Source organism: Vigna angularis, chromosome 8, assembly GCF_016808095.1.
Source record: "Vigna angularis cultivar LongXiaoDou No.4 chromosome 8, ASM1680809v1, whole genome shotgun sequence".
In the NCBI taxonomy this organism is placed as follows: domain Eukaryota; kingdom Viridiplantae; phylum Streptophyta; class Magnoliopsida; order Fabales; family Fabaceae; genus Vigna; species Vigna angularis.
The window spans coordinates 33,436,552-33,460,289 of NC_068977.1; the positions used below are offsets into that span (position 1 = coordinate 33,436,552).

General features: G+C 30.6%; 4 protein-coding genes across 5 annotated transcripts; all 4 read right to left on the bottom strand.

Moving 5' to 3' along the window:
* Nucleotides 1–1,228: 1,228 nt before the first annotated feature.
* LOC108346166 (uncharacterized) lies at nt 1,229–4,087 on the bottom strand. Its single transcript, XM_017585189.2, has 2 exons — nt 2,226–4,087; nt 1,229–2,145 (listed from the first exon to the last, which is right to left on the bottom strand). Exons 1-2 carry the CDS (start codon nt 2,364–2,366, stop codon nt 1,795–1,797), a joined length of 492 nt encoding a protein of 163 aa, XP_017440678.1. The 5' UTR covers nt 2,367–4,087; the 3' UTR covers nt 1,229–1,794.
* Nucleotides 4,088–4,518: 431 nt separating this feature from the next.
* On the bottom strand, nt 4,519–8,060 carry LOC108346165 (probable calcium-binding protein CML27). Of its 2 annotated transcripts, none has more exons than XM_052867307.1 (2): nt 7,364–8,055; nt 4,519–4,625 (listed from the first exon to the last, which is right to left on the bottom strand). In XM_052867307.1, the coding sequence occupies exon 1, from the start codon at nt 7,948–7,950 to the stop codon at nt 7,414–7,416; it is 537 nt and encodes a 178-aa protein (XP_052723267.1). In that variant the 5' UTR covers nt 7,951–8,055; the 3' UTR covers nt 4,519–4,625; nt 7,364–7,413. The 2 variants fall into 2 exon arrangements, with proteins under 2 accessions (XP_052723267.1, XP_017440677.1); XM_017585188.2 differs by lacking the exon at nt 4,519–4,625 and adding an exon at nt 6,797–7,154 and having other exon boundaries at nt 7,364–8,060.
* Nucleotides 8,061–14,186: 6,126 nt separating this feature from the next.
* On the bottom strand, nt 14,187–15,211 carry LOC108345140 (thaumatin-like protein). Its single transcript, XM_017583716.2, has 2 exons — nt 15,121–15,211; nt 14,187–15,002 (listed from the first exon to the last, which is right to left on the bottom strand). Exons 1-2 carry the CDS (start codon nt 15,176–15,178, stop codon nt 14,296–14,298), a joined length of 765 nt encoding a protein of 254 aa, XP_017439205.1. The 5' UTR covers nt 15,179–15,211; the 3' UTR covers nt 14,187–14,295.
* Nucleotides 15,212–21,163: 5,952 nt separating this feature from the next.
* LOC108345278 (thaumatin-like protein) lies at nt 21,164–22,257 on the bottom strand. Its single transcript, XM_017583867.2, has 2 exons — nt 22,140–22,257; nt 21,164–21,861 (listed from the first exon to the last, which is right to left on the bottom strand). The coding sequence occupies exons 1-2, from the start codon at nt 22,195–22,197 to the stop codon at nt 21,206–21,208; spliced, it is 714 nt and encodes a 237-aa protein (XP_017439356.1). The 5' UTR covers nt 22,198–22,257; the 3' UTR covers nt 21,164–21,205.
* Between the last annotated feature and the right edge of the window lie 1,481 nt (nt 22,258–23,738).

A 23,738-nucleotide genomic window follows, 5' to 3' on the forward strand; every position in this document is an offset into this window, starting at 1 on the left:
ACATGACATAAAATAAAAAGTGTGAACATAAGTATGGATAACCATAAGTGAATTTAAGCAAAATAGTCATCTAATACATTCACAGACAAGTAAGCAACTTAATCATCTAAATGGTGAAGAATTAAGTTAACATTCTGATTAAGGTGAGCAAATTGTCGGTTCATGATGGATAAGTTTGTCAAGTTATCTTCAATACGCTGAACCCACACTTGTATTTGTTCCATACCTTGCATTCTGTGTTGATAGTCTTGAACCCCTTCCCACATTTAAGTGATCATATTAGGATTTGATTGATGTGGAGGAGGTTGCACAGGGTTCTCATGATGGTGTGGTTGGTCTTCTTCTTCATCATCACCGACATCGTGTTGCCAAACACCGTTTACATTAACAATATTCAACTTCTTCAAAGAATTAATTGAAAAATGATGTCTGGTCCCAATATGAGTGTTGGCATCGACATTAACATGTACTCCACAATATTGCGGGATTTGGGTGATAAGGACACCGTATGGTAGGGGTGTGTCACCGGTCTTGCATTTAAGCATATGCTGCATGATGTGATGAGGCCAATTGATAACTATATTATTTTTCAGCATCCATAACATGAAGATATCCTTTTGCAATAACTTTACAAAATTTCCAGGTCATGGAGTCAACATGTGCACAACAATAGCAGAAGTCTATCATTAATATTCAAACAACCAATTGTTTTCACTCATTGACCCCGTATTTCTGGTCTAACCATAGTTGCTAATGTTATATCTCGATCATATGAAAAGTCATCTGGGATATTTGAATAACACAATTTTTTACCCTCATACTTCATATTAGCAACATTGAACCAATCAGCAAGTTTCAATCTAATTTTTTTCTTGTTGACCTCACTAACCAAATATCCATTACCAGAAATCTTCATATTTGAATAAAAAACTTTTATCAAATCCGGATAAAAAGGTGCCTGCAATGTCAGAAATTCAACTACTCCTTGAAATAGAAGATGATGTTGAAAATATAAAAGGTTGAACCGACAAATGATTCGAAATTCATTATTTTTGGGACAACAATATTCCTTGTGTAGAAATCAGCTGCATAATTTTCCATCTGATGGCTGTGACTGAAGAAACGATGCTGATCTAATTGTTCTTCAACAGAAGGTCTAACATAGGTTTCAACTTCTGCCTCAGTTACAGTCCCTTGTCCCTTACGACTTTTTCTAGGCCTTTTGATTGATGATGAGGCCATTTAACAATTTTTTCAACAAAACCATAAATAAAAACAATAACAAGTTAAGTCATAACAAATTATTGAATACTAATAATAACAATAAGCAAAGACAAAGCATTAGATCATAATCATAACTTAAAAATTGAACATTGATGCAAAACCAAGAAATAACAATTACAAAACAGGTACATTAAACATATAATAGTATAATTGCAATACAACTAATCATTGAAGACATCCCTAACAGTCACCATCGAAGATCATTTTACATAACTTATTCCACCTCTTGTGTGGTGGAAGTCCCATCAACCTCTTTGTACATGTGGGGTTTTCACATAAGAAATTATAACATTGCTCGAGCAAGTTTTCATTAGCAATATTCATAGCACTCAACATTTCATAAATGTCGCCCTCTATGTATGTGTACGTCGAGGTGCGACAGAGTATTTGATTTCTATCTTCCATTGCTGAGACTTGACACACGGTTGCATAAAAAATTACACCAAAATGAACATTTGTAGAGCCAAGGACATTTGTGAAACCATCCAGGCTGGTTGTCAACTTATTAAATTAAGCATCTATCACATCGATCATAGGTGTCTTCCTTTTGGAACCTCGTGAGGATGAAGTTCCTCCGGATTCGGAAGGCACAAATTGAGTATGCCCTAGACTATACTCATCCATAAATGGAGGAGGTGATGGTGGAGTTGGGTCTCTATACCCTGGATAGATAGGCTCTTTAGGAATGTATTCCATATTCTGATTCAGATCAACCTGTACACAAGGCCCAACCCGTTGTCGATGTGCTTGACGAGCGGTCTGAACACCACTCACAGTAGCTCGATCCGCCGCCCATAACTCCACCATTAAATCATAGTGTCTGATAGTGTTAACTCTCCCCTTTGTTGCACTTGACCTCGACTGAAACAACATACATTAAACAGATAGTGGTTAACCTTATGTATTTTAACATCCGCCAAATCTGAATATTTAAGAAATACCTTAATGAGGTCAGCCCAGACTTCGTCCTCAGCTTCAAATCTCATACTTAGGGCGTTCCAAGAAAATCCACTCAATCCAGCAAAGAGGTCATGAACCTCACGCCATCTGTCTTTCAACACCTTTTTGACGATTTTTGACATTACTATCAGTGAATCTGTAAATTTATCTTTTGAATCGATAAGTGAAAATGTAAATTTATCAAACGATGTTAATGTTATTCAGTTGTATGATGACTTCTTAATTTAATGTTTAAGATTGCTTAGGTGTCATAGATGGTACCCATGTTCGTGCAAGGGTGTCAAGAACAAATGCTCCGAGATTTCATGGAAGAAAAGATTGGCCAACTCAAAATGTGTTTGCCGCATGTGACTTTGAAATGAAATTCACATACGTTCTAGCTGGGTAGGAAGGCAGGAAGGCCAACTCAAAATCTGATTCTAGAATCTTAAAAAATGCTCTTCATCGAGATGATTCGTTGGTGATCCCCCAAGGTAAGTGTCTTCATTGGGATGTTATGATTTGTTCTTTATTAGTGACAAAATACTGATGTGTATAACATTGTAGGAAAATACTATCTTGGCGACGCCGGATTTATGCTGAAAAGTACGGTTATGACACCATATAGAGGCGTCAAATATCACCTTAAAGAATTTACACGCAGAGGACCACAAATATCACCTTAAAAATCGTCAAAAGATGTTGAAAGACAGATGGCGTGAGGTTCATGACCTCTTTGCTGGATTGAGTGAATTTGCCTGGAACGCCGTAAGTATGAGATTTGAAGCTGAGGACGAAGTCTGGGCTGACCTCATTCAGGTATTTGTTAAATATTCAGATTTGGTGGATTGTTAAAATACATAAGTTCAACCACTATCTGTTTAATGTATGTTATTTCAGTCAAGGCCAAGTGCAACAAAGTGGAAAGTTAACCGTATCAAACACTACGATTTAATGGTGGAGTTATGGGCGGCGGATCGAGCTACTGGGAGTGGTGTTCGGACCGCTCGTCAAGCACGTCGACAGCGGGTTGGGCCTCGTGTACAGGTTGATCTGAATCAGAATATGGAATACATTCCTGAAGAGCCTATCTATCCGGGATATAGAGACCCAACTCCACCATCACCTCCTCCATCTGTGGATGAGTATAGTCCAGGACAAACTCAATTTGTGCCTTCCGTTCCATTCGAAGGAACTTCATCCTCACGAGGTTCCAAAAGGAAGACACATATGGTCGATGTGATAGATGCTCAATTTGATAAGTTGACGACCAGCCTGGATGGTTTTACAAATGTCTTTGGCTTTACAAATGTTCATTTTTGTGTAATTTCTGATGCAGCCGTATGTCAAGTCTCAGCAATGGAAGATAGAAATCAAATACTCTGTCATACCTCGACGTACACATACACAGAGGGCGACATTTATGAAATGTTGCGTGCTATGAATATTGCTAATAAAAACTTGCTCGAGCAATGTTATAATTTCTTATGTGAAAACCCCACATGTACAAAGAGGTTGATGGGACTTCCACCACACAAGAGGTGGAATAAGTTATGTAAAATAATCTCCGGTGGTGACTGTTAGGGATGTCTTCAATGATTAGTTGTATTACAATTATACTATTATATGTTTAATGTACCTGTTTTGTAATTGTGACTTCTTGGTTTTGCATCAATGTTCAATTTTTAAGTTATAGTTATGATCTAATGTTTTATCTTTGCTTATTGTTATTATTAATATTTAATAATTTGTTATGACTTAACTTGTTATTGTTTTTATTTATGGTTTTATTGAAGAAATTGTTAAATGGCCTCATCATCAACCAAAAGGCCTAGAAAAAGTCGTAAGGGAAAAGAGATCGTAACTGAGGCAGAAGCTGCAACCTATGTTAGACCATCTGAAGAACAATTAAATCAGAATCGTTTCTTCAGTCACAGCCATCAGATAAATAACTATGCAGCTGATTTCTACACAAGGAATATTGTTGTCCCAAAAAAAAGAAATTCGAATCATTTGTCGGTTCAACCTTATATTTTCAACATCATCTTCTATTTCAAGGAATGGTTGAATTTCTGACATTACAGACACCCTTCTATCCGGATTTGATAAAAGTTTTTTATTCAAATCTGAAGATTTCTGGTAATGGATATTTGCTTAGCGAGATCAACAAGAAAAGAATTAGATTGAAACATGCTGATTGGTTCAATGCTTCTAATATGAAGTATGAGGGTCAAAAATTGTGTTATTCAAATATCCAGATGACTTTCCATATGATCGGGATATGACATTAGCAACTATTGTTAGACCATAAATGCATGGTCAATGACTTAAAACAGTTGGTTGTTTGAATATTAATGATAGACTTCTGCATTATGTTGTTGTGCACATGTTGACTCCACAACCTGAAAATTTTGCAAAGTTATTGCAGGAGGATATCTTCATGTTATGGGTGTTGAAAAATAATATAGCTATCAATTGACTTCATCACATCATGCGGCATATGCTTAAATGCAAGGCCGATGACACACCCCTACCATACGATGTCCTTATCACCCAAATCTTGCAATATTGTGAAGTACATGTTGATGTCGATGCCAGCACTCATATTGGGACCAAACATCAATTTTCAATTAATTCTTTGAAGAAGTTGAATATTGTTAATGCAAACGGTGTTTGACAACACAATGTCGGTGATGATGAAGAGGAAGACCAACCACACCATGATGAGAACCCTGTGCAACCTCCTCCACATCAATCAAATCCTAATATGATCACTTAAATGTGGGAGGGGGTTCAAGACTTGCAACACAGAATGCAAGGTATGGAACAAATACAAGTGCGGGTTCAGCGTATTGAAGATAACTTGACAAACCTATCCATCGACATGAACCGACAATTTGCTCACCTAAATCAGAATGTTAACTTAATTCTTCACTATGATTAAGTTGCTTACTTGTCCGTAAATGTATTAGATGACTATTTTGGTTAAATTCACTTATGGTTATTCATACTTACATTATGTTCGCACTTTTTATTTTATGTCATGTAATATTATAACTTCGTTTAATTATGGGTTATATACAAAATTAATAAATCTCATTTCCATAACAAATAAATTCATATGTTTTATAACTAAATTATATTACAAACAAATATTACATTTAAAAATAAATTCATTTTACTAAATTATAATTTTTTTACTTTTTAAAAATTAATTTTAATTAATATTTTTAATTTTTTAATCTTTATAAACATTTTTACAATTAAAAATAACATTAACAATTATCATTTTATATTATTTTAATAACTAGGGGCATTTGGGTAATCTTTATTTTCTACCATTCAAACAATTTTTTTTAAATTGTCACATCAATCAAATCTTACACTAATTCTCACAAACTTTACCTCTAAATTCACTCTCAATTACCTCCAAATCTACTCAAGTAAACACAAAAATTTCCCCTCAAATCCATTCAATCACTCTCCCCAAATCATCTCCTCCAAGTGAACAAAACATTATAGATTTCATGCACATTAGACTTTGAAAGATTTTTGGTTTTCCATCTAAGTTCCTCCTTTACGAGACTCTTATATAAGTTCACATTACATTTAAATGTCACTGTAACATGTTTTTTACTCCTACGTAACTCCTAGGTTGTGTTAGTTGTTAAATGTCACTCTAACATGTTTTTCACTCCTACATAACTCCTAGGTGTTTTACTTTTTGAACAAACCCTTATTGTAAACTCAAACTCTTCATCACTTTGAACAAACCCTCTTCCTCTCCTCAAAATGAGGAGAGAGGAGGTGAAGAAAGGAATGCTCACAAGCTTTCCCTATTAAAGAGTAGTATCTAGAATAATGTTGGAGGACTAGATTTCAAAGGAAAGAGAAAGAATTTCTAAGCCATTTGAAATCAGGTTGTTGTGACTTGGATTACAAGGTTCTTAGCTGCAACTTGAAATTAGGAATCAAGCAATTGGCCCAGGGGGATTCCGTTATGAAAGTGGATATTCAACTTTGAAAGACTTGATGTAAATACTCATTACTTTATCATCCTGACCATATATTAGCTTCAACCCATTCTAGCCCTTCCTTTTTCAAAACCTTTGGTATCGTCTAGGTCGATGTGCAATGCAGTGTCAGGAGCATCTCATTAGATCTATGTTAATTCAACAATATCGACAAGCCAAAGTGTAAGACTTTAAGGTCTTTATTGTCATCTAAGAGCAGGTTCTCTGACTTTAAATGATATTGATGAGTCGTTGAAAGTACTTTTTAGTGATGTTTATCTTCATTTTTCCCTTCACCACCTTGGCGAAGGGTTCCCCTCCTTTAATAGATTCTATGAAGATTTTGGCTTTAATGGTGATCACCTCTATGAACTCCAAGATATGAAAGATGAGACATTAAGTGCATGAGACAAAGCTTTGCGTTTTATCAGAAAAGAGAACAATGTTGTTAATCTACATGTTATTCTTAAAAAGGGGGGAGAAGAATTGTCCAATTTGATTAGAGTTTTTACACGAGTGTTTCTTTGACAAAATTTTAAAAATAATATAAAACATATATGTAAGATAAATTATTTAATCACTAATTTACGTGCATAACTCCAATATTTGTGTCTCACACAGGAATAAAATAGAATTAACAGTCCTATGATTGAAGAAACTCTAATACAAGAAAACAAATTTCAATGACCCATTTAGATATAAATAAAGTTTATACAAAGACCTATGGGTAGCACTTTTTTAAAGCACCAAGATATTTCCTCTAATAATATTGTCCTTACATTTTTATTTTCTCCGTTCAACGTCTCTCCCATCTTTCTACCCAAACTGACCCCATACACACCGATGGCGTCAACGTTTTTCACGACTCGTTGAAATCTAAGCAAAAAATCTTCCGCTACCTAGTTTGGTTGAGCTTTTCTGGGGAATATAAATTTAAAATTAAGAATATTAAGCATGAACAACAAGAGCTTGTTTGCAAATTACGAATCACAAGAAAATTTCCATTTCCAATTTTCCACCATGATTCGGATTCGATCTATGTCTAATGTTTCACTGGAGCAATTCACCAGAACAATAATTATACAAAGAGAAGAAAAAGTAAAAGAGGGAAGAAAGAAAAATCGTACTCTGGAAGTAGGCACCGGAGACGCCTCGGATTTTGAATCGGCGGCTGAGACTAATGGACGGAGCCATTGGTGGCGCCGCGGTTCTTGGAGGTCGTCATCATCGTCTTGAACTCCTCAAAGTTGACGAATCCATCGCCGTCGGCGTCGACGGACTTGATCATGTCGCGGCATTCATCGACGGAGCACTTGAGGCCGAGGCGGTTGAGCGCGAGGTGGAGCTCCTCAGCTGAGATGAGTCCGTTTTTGTCGCGGTCGTAGAGGTCGAAGGCGTCGCGGAACTCTCCGACTCCGCCGTCCGCGGAGTCGGAGCGGCAGAAGGCGGCGAACTCGGTGAGGCTGATGAAGCCGTCGCGGTCAGTGTCGAGGTCCTCCATGACGCGGAGGAGGTCTTCCGGCGAGACGCCGGATCCGAGCGACCGGAGCACGCTGTCGAGCTCGTCCGCGGAGATCTTGCCATCGCCGTTGGTGTCGAAGCGGTTGAAGACTTTCTCCAGTTCGTTCATGTCTTCGAAGTAAGGAAATGAGTCGGGATCCGATTTAGGTTTCGGGTCGGATTCTGAAGGCACGGGTGGGTTCTTCGTTGCCATAGCTTCTTTCGTTCGGATTTAGCTTTTGGTTTGGATGAACGGTTTACGGTGCTCTTGATTGTGGGTTTGGTTTTATAGGGGTTTGGTTTGCGATTAGTGTCTGGTATGGGACCACAACAGATTCGAAAAGTAGAACGTTGTAGACTTGTCAAGGACAACGTGCTTCAAATAAAAATAATCAAAATGTAAAAATGGAAAGTGTACATTTAAAATATAATTAATACACTTTTCTTGGAAGGAAGAAAATATACCACTTGCCATACAATTTTTTCCATTCTAAGTAGAATATATTGAATAAAATTATATTTATAATAAATTTTAATGAATAAAACTTTTTCATTCATTTTTATGGTATATATATACACATAAGTTAAAATTAGTTTATTTATAAATAAATTATGAGATTATTGAATATGCAAAACTTAATCGAAAGTTTGAAAAAACTTCCTTCAACTAATGAATTTGATATAGTGTCTATTTTAATGTTTGAATTTATATAATAATGTAAAATTGTATGTGATTTTATTATAATTTTGAACATAAATTTATAGTAAAATGGTAAAATTTTAGTGGTAGTTTAATGTTATGATGATCAAAATTAAATCTCTTATTATTCAAATGAAAAAGAATATATATGAACACTTACCTCATATATATATATAATAATAATGTATATAATAATAATATATTGATATCTCATACTAATAATAATTATAATACTAAATTATTAAAATTAATTATGATATGTGAATATTATTTCAATATATAATTTGAGTTATTTTATAATTGAGAGAGTCTAATAAATTTCATTAGCGAATACTTTTTAGAATATCTAATGAATTAAGTAGGATCAATATAAAATAAGAATAATAATAATAATGTTTAGTACTTATTATAAAAAATAATAGTATATTGACACAGTATATATTTCAAAGATAAGATGATTATAAAAAGATAAATTTTTATATTTAAAAAAATTAGAAAAAGAACATAAAAAATAAATATAAAAGAATTGTGCGACACAAAAGTATATATTTTTTTATAGGAGAGCATTGATGCGAGATATGGTTGTGTTGAGTAACCGTGTTTGTGAGGCGAAGGGGAAGATTGCAAAAGGAGGAAGAATGGCACATTCTAATGCCAAAAAAGTTAAATTAGTTGCTTGAAGGATGAAGATTGGAATTTAGTTTCCCCACTGAGTATTGAAAATGCGTGTACTTTATGGGATGGTGTCTGCTGTATATGAATCACAGCATGTGACTCTGCCAACCTTCAATGCATGCCTTTGACTTTCACACGTGGAGGCCACCTACTATTAAATATATTTGGTATTCCATCTTATTTTAACTTGTATTATCTTTTTCCGGTAACCAGACAAAATCTCATTTAATTTTGATTTTATCAAAAAAGTCTAACGAGAATTTAGAGATGGTTCTTTTGAGTGGATTTGAGGGAATTTGAAGATAAATTTTTTTATTATTTATTTGAGTAAATTTGGAAATAAATGAGAGTGAATTTAGAAATAAAATTTGTGAGAATTAGTATAGAATTGTATTGACGTGACAAATTAAAAAAATTTATTTCCAAATTCACTTTTATTTACCTTCAAATTCACTCAAATAAACGATAAAAAAATTTATCTACAAATCCTCTCAAATCCACTCAAAAGAACAAGGTCTTAGTATTTTAATGTAGAACATTCAATATTATACTTATATAAATGATAATCTAAGAGTATTTATAAATTTTAAAACACTCATGTACAGTTTCTTTTAGGGATAATAAGCCTTGGATAATAAGGTATTAGCTATTTTTAATAAAAATAAAGTTATATCATTAAGCATTTTTTATTTATATAAGTTTTTTCTGGTTATTGATTTTCGTAATTTAGTCTTTAAAAATGAAAAAATTGATCCAATTGGGTCTTTACTGTTAAATTGGTTTAATAGAGTTAAGTTTTTTATGACCTGTTATCTTAATATGGTAAGTTTTTTATATGTTTGAATTGGTTTAATAAAGTGTTACGTGAAATTTCCTAAGTTTGACACGAAAAATGTTTGATTAAAAAAAAAGGGTCATCTTCCATTACAATGAAGTACCACCCAAAAATCTTTTTCCCTGTCCATCACCCATAAATCTTCTTCCCTATGCATTAAACCTGTGAGAAGAAACCCAAAAATCAATTCCAAATTACATTTGAATCAGATCTCACAACAAACCTGTAGAGAAATCTCAAATTTCACAACCTGAAGAACCCTAAATGTGAAATCTAGACGCAAGCCATACTTTGTCGCCTCTTCTTCCAATCCCATACTTTGTATCTTCTTCAATATCCTAGACGAGGAGTCCCAACAACTTTTGCATACTCCGAATACACCACGAATTGCAAAAACAAAATATGGCACACCTCTGCCTAAACTTTGATTATCATTTGAAATGTTCGGAAATAGAAAACAAAATTGAAATGAGAAAAGGTTATCAAGATTGATTCACCTCGGAGGGAGAAAATTTCATGCCATTGAAATAGCTGTAAAATTCATCGGCGGCGAAGTGATCGACAAACTTTATCAACACGCTATAGCGATCTTCCATCCTGTCATTCCTGCATGAAACAAGAAAATGAATAGTTTGTTAGGGTTTACACGAAAGGGGAGGAGAGTGGAAATGAAGGGAACCTGATGAAGAGAAGGTGGTAAAAGTTGTCGAGGTGGGGCCACAAAAGGGGATGAAGTCGTGGAAGGAGAGGTAGTTGGGGACAGAGAGGATGAAAAGGAGAGTGGAGGGGGAGGTTTGGGTTGGGATGGAGGAGCAGGGAGAGGTTCGGAACAAGTGGAGTGCGCCTCTACGTTTGCTAAATTTAGGGTTGTTGGATTGGGAATGGGATCGAAAGATGGTTTGGGGATCGATAACTCCAAGCACACTAGCCAAACTGAGCTTCACCCCCTTCAACGTTATCGAGGCCTTGCAGGCCCAATCAACCCTGATAGAGGAGGTCATTCCCGGCGCCTACCGTTAGATTGGACTCCACTCCAATCTCGAACCTAATTTGATTTTAATAAATCCTAATTTGGTGGTACTTAATTTCATATTTTACAAACTTATTAGGTTTCATGAAAACCAAATTTTGTGATGAACCTTGAGCATCAATCGTTAGGGTTGAAGATGATGAAAGGTAAGGTTGAAGATGATGAACCCTAATTTGGGTTTCAATTCTCAGAATTTTTTTTAATTATATATTCCACATATAAAGCTCTGTGAATGTCACGTTTAAAAAATTGTCCACATCAACGTCCAGGTCATCAAAAACTTAATCTCGTTAAGTCAATTTAACGGCATGGACTTAATTGAGTCAATTTTTCACTTTTAAGGATTAAATTGAGGAAACTGATAATACAAGAATCTAACTGGGAAAAACTCACATAAATAAGAACTGCGAAAGTAGTTTAGCCTAAAAATAATGTACCTTTTGATCATTAATAGGATTCTTAAATATCAAGTACTTTGAATGAGAGTTAAATATCAAATATCATGCACCATTGTCACACCTTACCTTTTAAAGGACAATATGTCACTTTAGCCTTAAATGGGAATTTTGTCTCAATATTTCTCTTTAAGTATCAAACTATAATCACTTAAATGATATTTATGTATTAATTATACATTGCTTGAGTGTGCTGTATTAATTCAAGTATATTTTTTTTATTTAGATTCTTGTAGACTTTACAAATAAGATTCATTTATTTTGTTTTCAAAATAGAGAGAAAATAATATTTCTTACCATATATCCTTTCTTTGTGTGTGTGTGTTTCCTCTGTTCTCTTCCCCTCTGTTTTTTCTCTTCCAAATCACTAGTGGTAGAGCAAGGTTCATTATGGGTCTGTGTAGTGAGAAAATGGAAAATGAAGATGAAATTTTTTTTGGATAATCTACCAGAAACTATGAGATACAAGATGTCTTAGAGGGCTGGTCTGGTTCTGACTGGTGTGGGGATAGTAGTGACAGGAGAAGCACTACTAGTTTCTTGTTCAAGTTTATGGGTGCAATAAAAAGCAACAAGTGGTGGCTTTGTCCACCTGTGAGGCAGAATACATAGCTAAATTTGTTATTGCATGTCAAGCTACGTGACTTGCCTCTATTTTGACAACAATAAGGGTGGAATTTAGGAGACACAATTAGTTGTTTGTGGATAACAAATCAGCAATCAATTTGATTAATAATCCAGTCTCACATGGAATGAGCAAACACATAGAAACTAAATTTCATTTCTTGAGAGAACAAGTTAACAATGGAAGGTTAAAACTAATATATTGCCCCACTTAGTTACAGTTGACAGATGTTTTTACTAAACCTTTAAAGAAGGACAGATTTGGTAACCTAAGATATGAGTTAAGCTTGATTTATTTAGTACTTAAATTAAGGAAAAATATTGCATTAATTTGTTTTTTTATTTAGACTCTTGTAAATTCTATAAATAAGAGTCATTTATTTCTTTTCAAAATAGAGATTAAATAATACTTCTTACTACATATTCTTTCTATGTGGTGCGTGTGTTTCCTCTATTCTCTTCCTCTTTGTTTTTTCTATAACACAAAAAATCATACTTCCAGATTTTGAATACTTGCTTTCCAGCTATATGTTACAATTACAATTTTAGCAAACATAATTTTCTTTTTGTTCAAAAACATACATTTGAGCATTCTGTAACTCTTGCAGATTACTCTACCTCCACCTTCTATTTAGCATGACTTAATTCAATAAACACCTCTTTTTTCTTTTTTTTTTTCAAATAAATATCATATACATAAAATTCCACCTCAATCCAACTAATAATACATTTCACGCATTTAATTTATATCAATTGAATAGATGAAAACTTAATTAGCTCTCCTTATTGAAATGCATCAGTGTCTAGTAGTAGAAATATTTTTATATATCTTTAGGAGCCAAACGCAATTATATTTATATCTACGAAACTTTTAACTCTACACCATCGATGTCTCTTCCTAAAAAGAATTCAATGAAAAGAAAAAAGGAAAAAAGATTTGAATGAACATTGAATCCCTTGAATCTTGCATGCAAGGGTATCAATGATTTATTACTTGGTCAAATGTTTCATCTGTCTCTCCATTATTGAATATGTAGTAAATTATATTCTTAATATATGAAAATGTCTTTCAATTAGTTAAGTAAGTGAAATATCTATTGATGTTAATCAACAAAATTGACTCAATGTCTATTAATACCATTTTTTAATAGTAAATCTTACTTTAACATTTTTTAGTAAGCAATTTTTTTTTTGGAATTTACAGCAAATCCTACAATTTTAATTTTTAGGTTATGAGAGTATAATAAAAATACCTTTTTAAAATCGTGATAGATTTTCTGTAAGAATCCTCGTTTATGATATAAATTCATCAAGATATTTTAGTGCAAGATCTTGTAAATTAAGATCATGTACATTTAAGAATTTAAGTAAAAATATTATATTTGAAAATCCCTTGTGAGAATCTTACAATAAACATGATGATATTAAGATATGCAAATGAAGAAATAATTGTACAATAAACCCACATTTACTTAAACTAACTCAAAAAGTAGTTCTCATTAAATAACACCATTTTTAATATTTTCAAACAATTTTTGTTTTTTTTTTCAGTTTCTTGTCATTGTTTATACGTTTCTTTGGTTTTAGTGATGGAAAATCCAAAAAATGAGTTTGTGGTTTTGATCGAGGTTTTGTTTTGTTTGCTAGTTTAGATTATTATTGTAATTTGTATTCGAAGTGGTACCATTTGATTTTTGTGTGGTGATGACTTAATAAACATCATTGATTAAACTACTTCCTCAATGATTTATCCCACTATTTAAAGAAAATATACTTTTAAGTTCTTACAATTAAAAGACAAGATATGGCATAAAAACATACATAAAAACATAAGTAAACTTTTCCTTGCACCTCCATATATTTTTTTTTTGCACTTTAATATAAGAAACTTTTCATTTTGTTTTTTTAATGGTGTAATCTAAACATGTTTATTCAAAAATAAGAATTTTGAATTGAACCATTTACATCAAACAAGAATTCAAATGATCCATGGTGGTTTATTGTACTATTCTTTTCACCTTATTTTTAAAATATACTAATTTTAATATATTAAAAATTAATATATTTTAAAATGATTTAATTAAAATATATTTTGAAAAGACTAAAAGAAAAACAGTATAAAAAATAAACCGAAACTCAAGAAACATGCATAGAATATAAATTGGACATTAGCACTAAAATATCTCTAGTACAACACATTATTCCATAAATAAAAATTATTGTTGAATTACCCAATACAATTAATTAGGGCAGAAAGTGATCAGATAATTAACATTGGAACAAGTAAAAAGACTAGTAGGGTCATCATAGGCATAGGAGTAAGCCTTAGGACACGCATTCTTGAAGATTCTAGAATATTTGGTGGGCCCACATGTCTGTGGGTTTGCGTAGGCGCCTGTGCAACAGTAGTTTGGCAAATGAAAGGCCATGCATGCACTCTTGCAGGCCACCACGCGCTTGTTGTCCTGTGACCTCACCTGCAGGCCCGCTGGACACACAGTATTGATATCCCTTATACAGCCTGCAGACTTGCACTTTCTCGGATCTGAGCCTGGACCCGAGCCTTTGACTGGGATCATGGTCATGGGAAGGTTGAAACCATCCACCAAACTAATGTCATAGAAATCTAGGTCAGTGCTGCCAATGGAGAATTCAGCAATCGTGACAGGCCCGGTGCCACCAAGCCCGTTGCAGTAGAGATTTCCACCGCAGTCTCCGGTGGCACATTGGCCACGGCCCGCTGCATCAAAGTTGCAGCCAAGACGGGCCCAAACTCGGCCTTTCCATTGTGCGGGGATTTGGAGGCTCTGGGACTGGTGAGGAGGGAGGAATAAACCACCCCGGGCCACAATGGGCTTTCCTGCATTGGGCTGGATCCCGGGCCAGACCGGATGAGGACAGTTGTTGGTGAGTGTTACTGTAGCTGCTGAAACCCACGGCTTGGACACTATTGAAAGCAATTAACAAGAGTTTAAGTTCAGTTACAATGTTAGTCGACTGAGACAAAAACGATAACTTTTTGTGTGGATTTGAATCTGTAATGAAAAATGTAGAAAAGAAAATACCTGAAATGTTGAAGAGAAAGATTAGGGTGAAGAAGAGAGTGTGGATGAACCTCTGCATGATGAAGAGTACAAGGTGACTGCTAACCCTGCTTTTGGTGAAGAGTAAACTTTTGGCTTCGCATATATATATAAAAAAAAAAGATGATGAGACTCTCCAAAATAAAATTAAAAAAATTTTGGAACTCATTTTAATAATATAATTATGAAAATTAATAATATATTAGATTAATGTTTTTTATAGATGCGAAAGTATCATCTGTTTTGAAAAGAATGGGTGTGGACATAAACAAGTTAATTGGAGAAATTATGAATAGAAAAGTCCTTTTTATCTAATGAGTATATTTCCTATCATTTATGATACTATATTGTGTTTTATTCAAGTTTAACTGGAAATTATTTTCATTAATAAATAAATAAATGCTCTTATTTTTCTTACAATTTATCTCAACCTTATTGTTCTTATATTCTTACCATACTCTTACATATATTTAAATTTAATCAGTAGTATACTTTTTAAAGTTTTACAATTCTAGTTTTTTTATTTTAACATTATTTAGTTTGCATTTTATATATATTATTTTATTTTCCTTTAGTTTTATACACATAATTTTTTATCATTTTAATATATACAAACTAAATTAAATTAGTGCGTAACTGTACAAAATATTAAAATAAAAATAAATTAATTTAATGAATAAAAATTTAAATCTAAAATTTATTAAATATAAAAGCTAAAACAGTACCTAACGTTATACTTGTTAAAAGTCATACTAGTGTTTACATTTATTGTTATTTAATATTTATAGAAAGAAAAAAAATTAAATATAATACTTTCTCACTCCAAAGTTATAATGTTTTTTGAAATTTGTAATCTCTTAATTGTACTCTTGTTTGTATTTGCTAAAACATTAAATTTTACAACCTGATAAATGATTAAATAGGAACATTTTAATTGGTTTGACAATTAATTATATTTTTAGTGTCTGACGAAATTTATTATTATATAAAATGTGAATACATTTAATTTTCAAACTCTCATAATAATAGATATAATTTTTTTAATTTTAAGTTAAGACTTCCTGTGTCAACGTTTGAGTTGTCTACAGCCTTTAACACTTCTTTCAATATCTATTAAAAACTACATTTAACACTTTAAAAATATTTAATATAATTAAATTAAAAAAATCATATTTTTTTAATTTAAAAAAAGATTAAAATTTAAGATAGGAATGCAAGACTAAATCATATTTATGTATATAATAAATACACTAAGCCTAAACCAGTTTGAAAACCCAATAGACCACTATGTAAAATTAACCTTGTGTGTCTTTTACCTGCATCCAACTTAAATGTTTATTTATTAGAAAAAATGTAAATATAATATATAGTTTAATATGATATAATAAAAAATAAAATTAAAATCTTTACTCGTATATATACCAGAATCTCAATTCAATCTCGATTTTAAATAGTTTTAATTGAATTATTTCTTTTAAATATGTAATAAATAAATTTTTTATGTTAATTTCACTAAAACAGCTTGTTTTCTTGTTTAATAATGCACTATAGATTGACGTGTTCAATTACATGTTTATTTTACCTATTCACCTCGCGTAAGTATAAAAACGATGTTAATTTACCTTTTGTGCCACCTTCACTACACTTACTATCTCTACAACTCTTCCTTTACCGCCACTACAACTGATGCTTTAAATTCAACCTCGTTGTTAAATCCCTTTCCCTCCTCGACTTCCCTAACAAAGTCCTAGCAGTCCTCCGTCTCGGCATCCGCCACGACATCGTGTTTGTCGTTGTTTCTTAAATCTCTAGCTTTATTAGTCTTGAAGTCCTTAATTCTTCTGTTGATCAAGCTTTGCATATAAGGAATATTAAATTCTACATAATAAAATGATCCACGTCATTATGTCTATTGTACACCACTTTAATCATTTATACATAGTTAACATTGTTACACATTTCCAGAAATAAAAACCTAAATAAGGCTACTTAAAATCTGATGACTGAATTGAAATTTTAGTACAAGTACAAATATGACGACTATATGAAAGTTTTAACCTAAAAAAATAAAGTAAAGTAACTAAAGTAAATAAATTTACATAAAAAATTTGATTTTGAAATAATATAACATCTTTGTTAAAATTTATAAAATATTATATAACATGTGATCATCATAATTTTTTTAGTTTATAAATGTTATAATTACAAATAAGAAGTGATCCTAAAGAATACTCAAATATTATATATATATATATATATATATATATATATATATATATATATATATATATATATATATATATATATATATATATATATATTTGTGATAAACAAACAAACTCATATGAATGTAATTATTATGTAATGTAATTAATGACCATCGTTATTCATTCTCGTATAACAAGTAGTTGAGAAACAATAATAATTGCATTGAATCAAATACTTTACACCTTTCTTGTTTTATATATTAATTACAATTGTTGTCCTTTTTTTATAGAAATTAAAAAATTCTACTCGAAATCTTGATAAGTTCATTAAGTATTTAAGAATAGCTTATGTAAAATACACAACACAAATGTACAATAGAATTTGGTACATTTACTTATTGTAAGGATAACATATTGTTGTATCTAGATCTTGATTGACTCTATGCATGATAAATATGGTTCAGTGTTGGTTTTGTGTGATTATGTGCAAATTTAGTATTTAGGCAAAAACAAAAATTATTAAAAAAGAACTTCAGTTATGACCAAAATCAAAGCATTAAAAGGGATATTAGACTTTGGTTTTGGAGATAATTGAAGTTTAATACCTTAAAATTCTACACAACAATGTTGTTCTTTAGGAAAACCACAAGTAGCTACCAATGATGTATAAATTGAAAATAACTTCATTGTTATACCTTAAATAAATGGATTATAGTTACATATCTACAAACTACACTTACCCAGCAATGTAAGGGACAACATATATTTGTTTCTCCCATTCAAAGCATTTGACAACATATGTTTGGATGTCATCAAACTTATTTTCTTCATGAGTGAGTTCGGGGTCTACGAACGCATATACATCATTCATTCTCATATTGTTACTAACACCAATCATGTGCATATGTCCCCAATGCAAACTCTAAAACATATTGCTTATGCAAGTACAATGAGATGTAAATGTCTTTCCTAAATACATAACAATCTTATGCAATCGGCATCGACTCATCGCTTTTTATGTTAGGAGGCTGGTGTAATGCATTAAGAGAATTGTCCAAAAATTTTGTTGGTATCATAATTACGAATGGGTAGTGTATTACAATTTGGAAGCATTTCATTCAACAACACCGGTAATTATGTGAAACTCTTATCGATCCATCCATTAGTCGCTTTCAAATTCATGAGCCTTAACACTGATAACCATATGAACTTAGTTGAATCGACATACAACAAAATCTTCGCATCAGTAGACATCTTCTTATACAAATACACTTGGACAAAAGCTTCCATGCCAACATCGTTGATCGTGTCCTCTAATTTGTCTTCTTTTAGTAGATCTTCCATGGTGGAATCCATAACATATTCAATTTAAGAGACAATTGGGAAGTTTATTGATTTTCCATGTCATGTTTGTGGTGTATACCTTTGAAGGAAACCATCATAGATAAGGTGTTTCCTAATTTCGGTTGGATTCAACTTTCTCTCGTTTAAATAGTCAGCACACAAGCATCTAAATTTCACTTCATCTTTACTTATACCTTCATTACGTTGTGCAAATTGTATAAATTATTTTATTCCTTTGTCATACTCAACATTGGTACATGGTGAATTAATCAAATATTGATCCATACGTATATATACTGAAATTGTGTAAACAATTTCAATAGTCTTTACATGAATTATATCACCTTGTTTTTGTATTCAAGATGTGACCTTAACCCATTCAAAAAGATTAACTTTTTTTTTTAATTTATTGGTACATGTCAATTTTAACATTTCACGAAATTTTGTTAGCATTTCGCATGGTCTTCAAATTAAACAGAATGAAATTGATTATAAATCACAACCAAGCACCAAAGATTAATACAAAACACAGTTGACAAATATTAATGAATTTAAAGATATGTATGTTAATGTATATATAGACACACACTAAACTTATTATTATTATTATTTTCTTTTATAATAATTTTTAGAAAATACAATTTCTTTAAGAAAAAGTTAGAGACATTAGGTAATTTTCGTATTTAATTTTCGTATTTATTTTTCGTATTAAATCTCAGACGCTAAATTAAGGCTAATTCAATTAACAACAATATCAAATAAAACAAAATAAATAATTATATTTAATCATATAACTAATTACATATCTAACATACAAAAATTAAATATATCCATTACAAAAATTAGTTATAGGCTCATAATCAACAAAATAAACTAAATTTTCAAAATAATAATAAAAACCCGAGTGTAAAACATAAGCTAACAATGAAGATGCAATCTTAGATGTGTTTTAGAAAGCTAATTAATTTCATCACAATGAAAGAGTACTTTGACAATAACGACAACATACAAATCAAAACTTTACCAACAAAAAAACCCAAGAATACAATAACTCTACCAAAAATAAAAATTAATAATAATGATATAAACACTTACGCAATAACTGAGTAAGAAGAATATATATATATATATATATATATATATATATATATATATATATATATATATTAGGAAATATTTATTGATTTTTTATTATATTTTTGTTTTAAGAAATGTTAAAATTTTTAATATAAATAAAGTATTTATGACTTATGAAAAACACATAATTTCATTTTAAGTTTTCTCTTTTTAATTTTGATATTTTAAGATGGATTTGAAGAAAAAAAAAGATAAAAGTGAAGTAATTTGGATTTAGGAAAAGAGGGTGAAAAATTAAGGCATATGAGATAAAAGTTTATGAAAATGGGTTAGTAATGAGGTATTTGATAGATTAACGTTTTAATTGAAGGGAAAGAGATATGAAAATAAAGAAATTTGGATATAGGAAAAGATTATGAAAAAAAAAGAAGATATTTGAAATAAAAGTTTACAAAAATGGGTCAGCGATGAAATATATTTGATGGATTAAAAAATATTTTAATTGATAAAATTGAAAGATTAATAATAAAAATAAAAATTAGAATGAATGAAATTATATTAAGTTAAAACAAAATTAGTAAAATTAAAATTAAAATAAATTACTATTATTATTATTAATATATATATATATATATGTTATAATATAATATAATAAATTTTATTTTGGTTTTTACTACATCTCTTCACATTTCTCTGTAAATCTCTTCTTTTATGGGTAAAAAGAAAAAAAAAGAACAAATGTACATTGTTTTTCAATTTCTTTTCACTTTTATTTCTTGTGCTTTCAACTCTTTTCTTCATTTGTCATGTTTCATCGCAGATCCGTGTGGTAAAATGAACATATAGTTAGAGTTTAGTATGATATTTATAATTTTTTTTTAAAATTATATTGGTCTTATTTATAGATATGATGATTTTAGAGAATTTTTCTGAGAACCTCATTTTCCTTATTCCTTTTCTCTTTAGATATTATATTTTTGTTATTAGATATATTAAATTTATTTTATTTATTATATTAACTTTTTTAATATAATAATTAGAGTTGAGTTTAGTATGACATTTATAATTCCAAAAATTATTGGTCTTATATATAGATTTGATTATTTTGGAGAATTTTTCCTTTGAACCTCATTTCCTTATTCTTTTTCTCTTTAAATATTATATTTTTTTATTAGAGATATTAAATTTATTTTATCTATTATATTAATTTTTTAATATAAATAAAGCACTTATTTCATATATGAAAAACACACAATTTAATTTTAATGTACTCTCTTCTTTAGAGCTTTATGATATTTAGATTTTTTTAAAAGTCTTATTTTAGATCTAATGATCTTGGAGTATTATTTTTATAACTTTTTTTCCTTATTCTTTTTTTTTTTGAATTTCTAAACTCATTGTGTCCAAAATGACTTATATGTTGATAACAAGGTTCACCTTCATTTATTTTTGGGACAGAAAGTGATCACATAACCAACATTGGCACAAGGAACAACACTAGAAGGGGTTTTATCAAAGGTATAAGTATAAGCTTTAGGACAATATTTCTTAAAGAGTCTAGAATATTTGTTGGGCCCACATGTTTTTGCATTTTCACATGGACTCTTGCACGCCACCACACTCTCATTGTCCGCTGAGCGCACCTGCAGGGCGGCGGGGCACACGGTGTTGAGGTCTTTGGTACAGCCCACAATCCCACACTTAGAATCATCTGGGCCTGTGAATGATTTTATGGTGATGGGAACGTTATAGCCGTTCACAAAACTCACATTATAGTATTGTTGATCATCTTGTATAGAAAGACTGACAATGGTGGCTGGCGGGACACCGCTAAGCTTGTTGCAGTAGAGGCTGCTGCCACAGTCTCCGGTTATACATTTACCACGGCCTGCGGCATCAAAATTGCAGCCCAAGCGGCCCCAAATACGGCCTGACCACAGATCGGAAAAACCAACCCATTGTTCCGAGTTAGGAGGGAGGAAAAAGCCCCCGCGGGCCACAACGGGGTATTGTGGACTGGATTGAATCCCGGGCCAGACTGGGTAGGAACAATTGTTGGCAATTGTTAACCCTGCTGAAGCCCAAGGTTTGGGCACTGTTAAAAACAAGGAAAAGATTGTAAGCTCAGTCACAATGGGGTTTGTTGAAGGAAAATGATATGATTTTTCTGATAATTTTTTTATAGGCTTTAAAATATGTAACAATAAACAAATAATAAATTAGTAAAAAATAAGATAACTGTTATATTAAAATATATTTTTTTGTTGAAAGTATATGATTTTCATTGGATGAGTGTGTGAGGAAAATCATAAAAATTGTGAAAAATTTTGTATGGGTTTTAATCTGTAATGAAAAATATTAGAGAGGAAATACCTGAAATTTGGAAGAGAATAAAGAGGGCTAAGAAATTAGTGAAAAAGGATCTCAACATAATGAAGAGTTAATGTGATTGTTTTGTATTTGCTAACTCTTCTTTGGGAGAAGAATAAATTTGTTGCTTTGGGTATATATATATATATATATATATATATATATATATATATATATATATATATATATATATATATATATATATATATATATATATATATATATATATATATATATATATATATATATATATATATATATATATATATATATATATAAAACTGATGAGAATGAAAGAAAAAATTAAAATTCATTCTACAAGTCATTTTGTACTAATTGTATATGTTAATAATAGGAATAGTCAATATATATTAATTATACAATTAATTACGCATTGAAAATTTATCATATATATAATTAATATAAAAACTTAATTACAAATATTAATTGTACATTTAATAAACGTACATTTTATCGTCAGTTAGTCATAGGTATAATTATATAAAATTTAATTGTACATTTAAGAAAGATAATTAACAATTTGATTAAAAAAATAATTTTAAATGTTATTCATAAATAACATAGGATTATAGTTACATGTTTTAGAAATTTTTAATTACCTTTTATATTTCAGTATTTTATTTAATAAATAAGTATGTGTATTGTTTATTTATTGATAATTGAAATTTTTGTATCGGTATATGTTATGTGTTTGATTAAATTCATGTCAAAATTTTAACATAAATTGTTTTTACTTATGGAGTGGATTGAGGATCATTGCTGCCGAAACTCCAACCGCGTGGCTTCTTATCGATGTACTCTCATAGTCAAAGGTTTAACGTGGGTGGTCGTACAACAAACATTTCGATTATCAAGTTAGATATTTTTGCGCAAAATTAGATTATTAAATAAAAAAGTGTCTGTATTTGTAAATTAAAATAAGACAATTTGTTACTGCTTTAATGACTATCCTTTTATGACTCTAATGTATGTCTCTCTTGCTCAGTTCTTTTATGACCGGTAATTTGTTATATTTTTTAATTACATTGTATTTTTCACTTACTTTTTACATGTATTTTAAAAATATATATAATTTGTTCAAATGTTTATAAATATAACTTAAAATTACCAATTTGAATAAATAACATGTGAATATTTAAAATGGTCAAAATAGTTATTTTAACAAATACATGACAGAATAAGTTGTTACTTATCTTATTTTATTTATTTCACTTTTAAAAGTAAGATGCCAAATATTGAATTAGTTTTGCATAAACAAATTATGATATTATTTTTGTTTTAAAAAATCTTATCACAATCCAAATAATTAAAATTAAATTAAATTCAAATCCATTTCAAGCCATCTAACAGTTGAATTGAAATAACATAATTTATATTTTGTTAGAAAAACTAATTTGAATTTGATTGATTTAAAATCAAATAATTGAATTGTAGTTTACTCTATTTTAAATCCATATTTTGTAAATTAAATTTTACATGATATTTATAATTTGTTTTTTTTTTTAAATTAAAACTAGATATTGAAGTGTAAGAAGAAGAGAATTGTAAAAAAAAATTAATATGGAGGGTGATTCAATGATA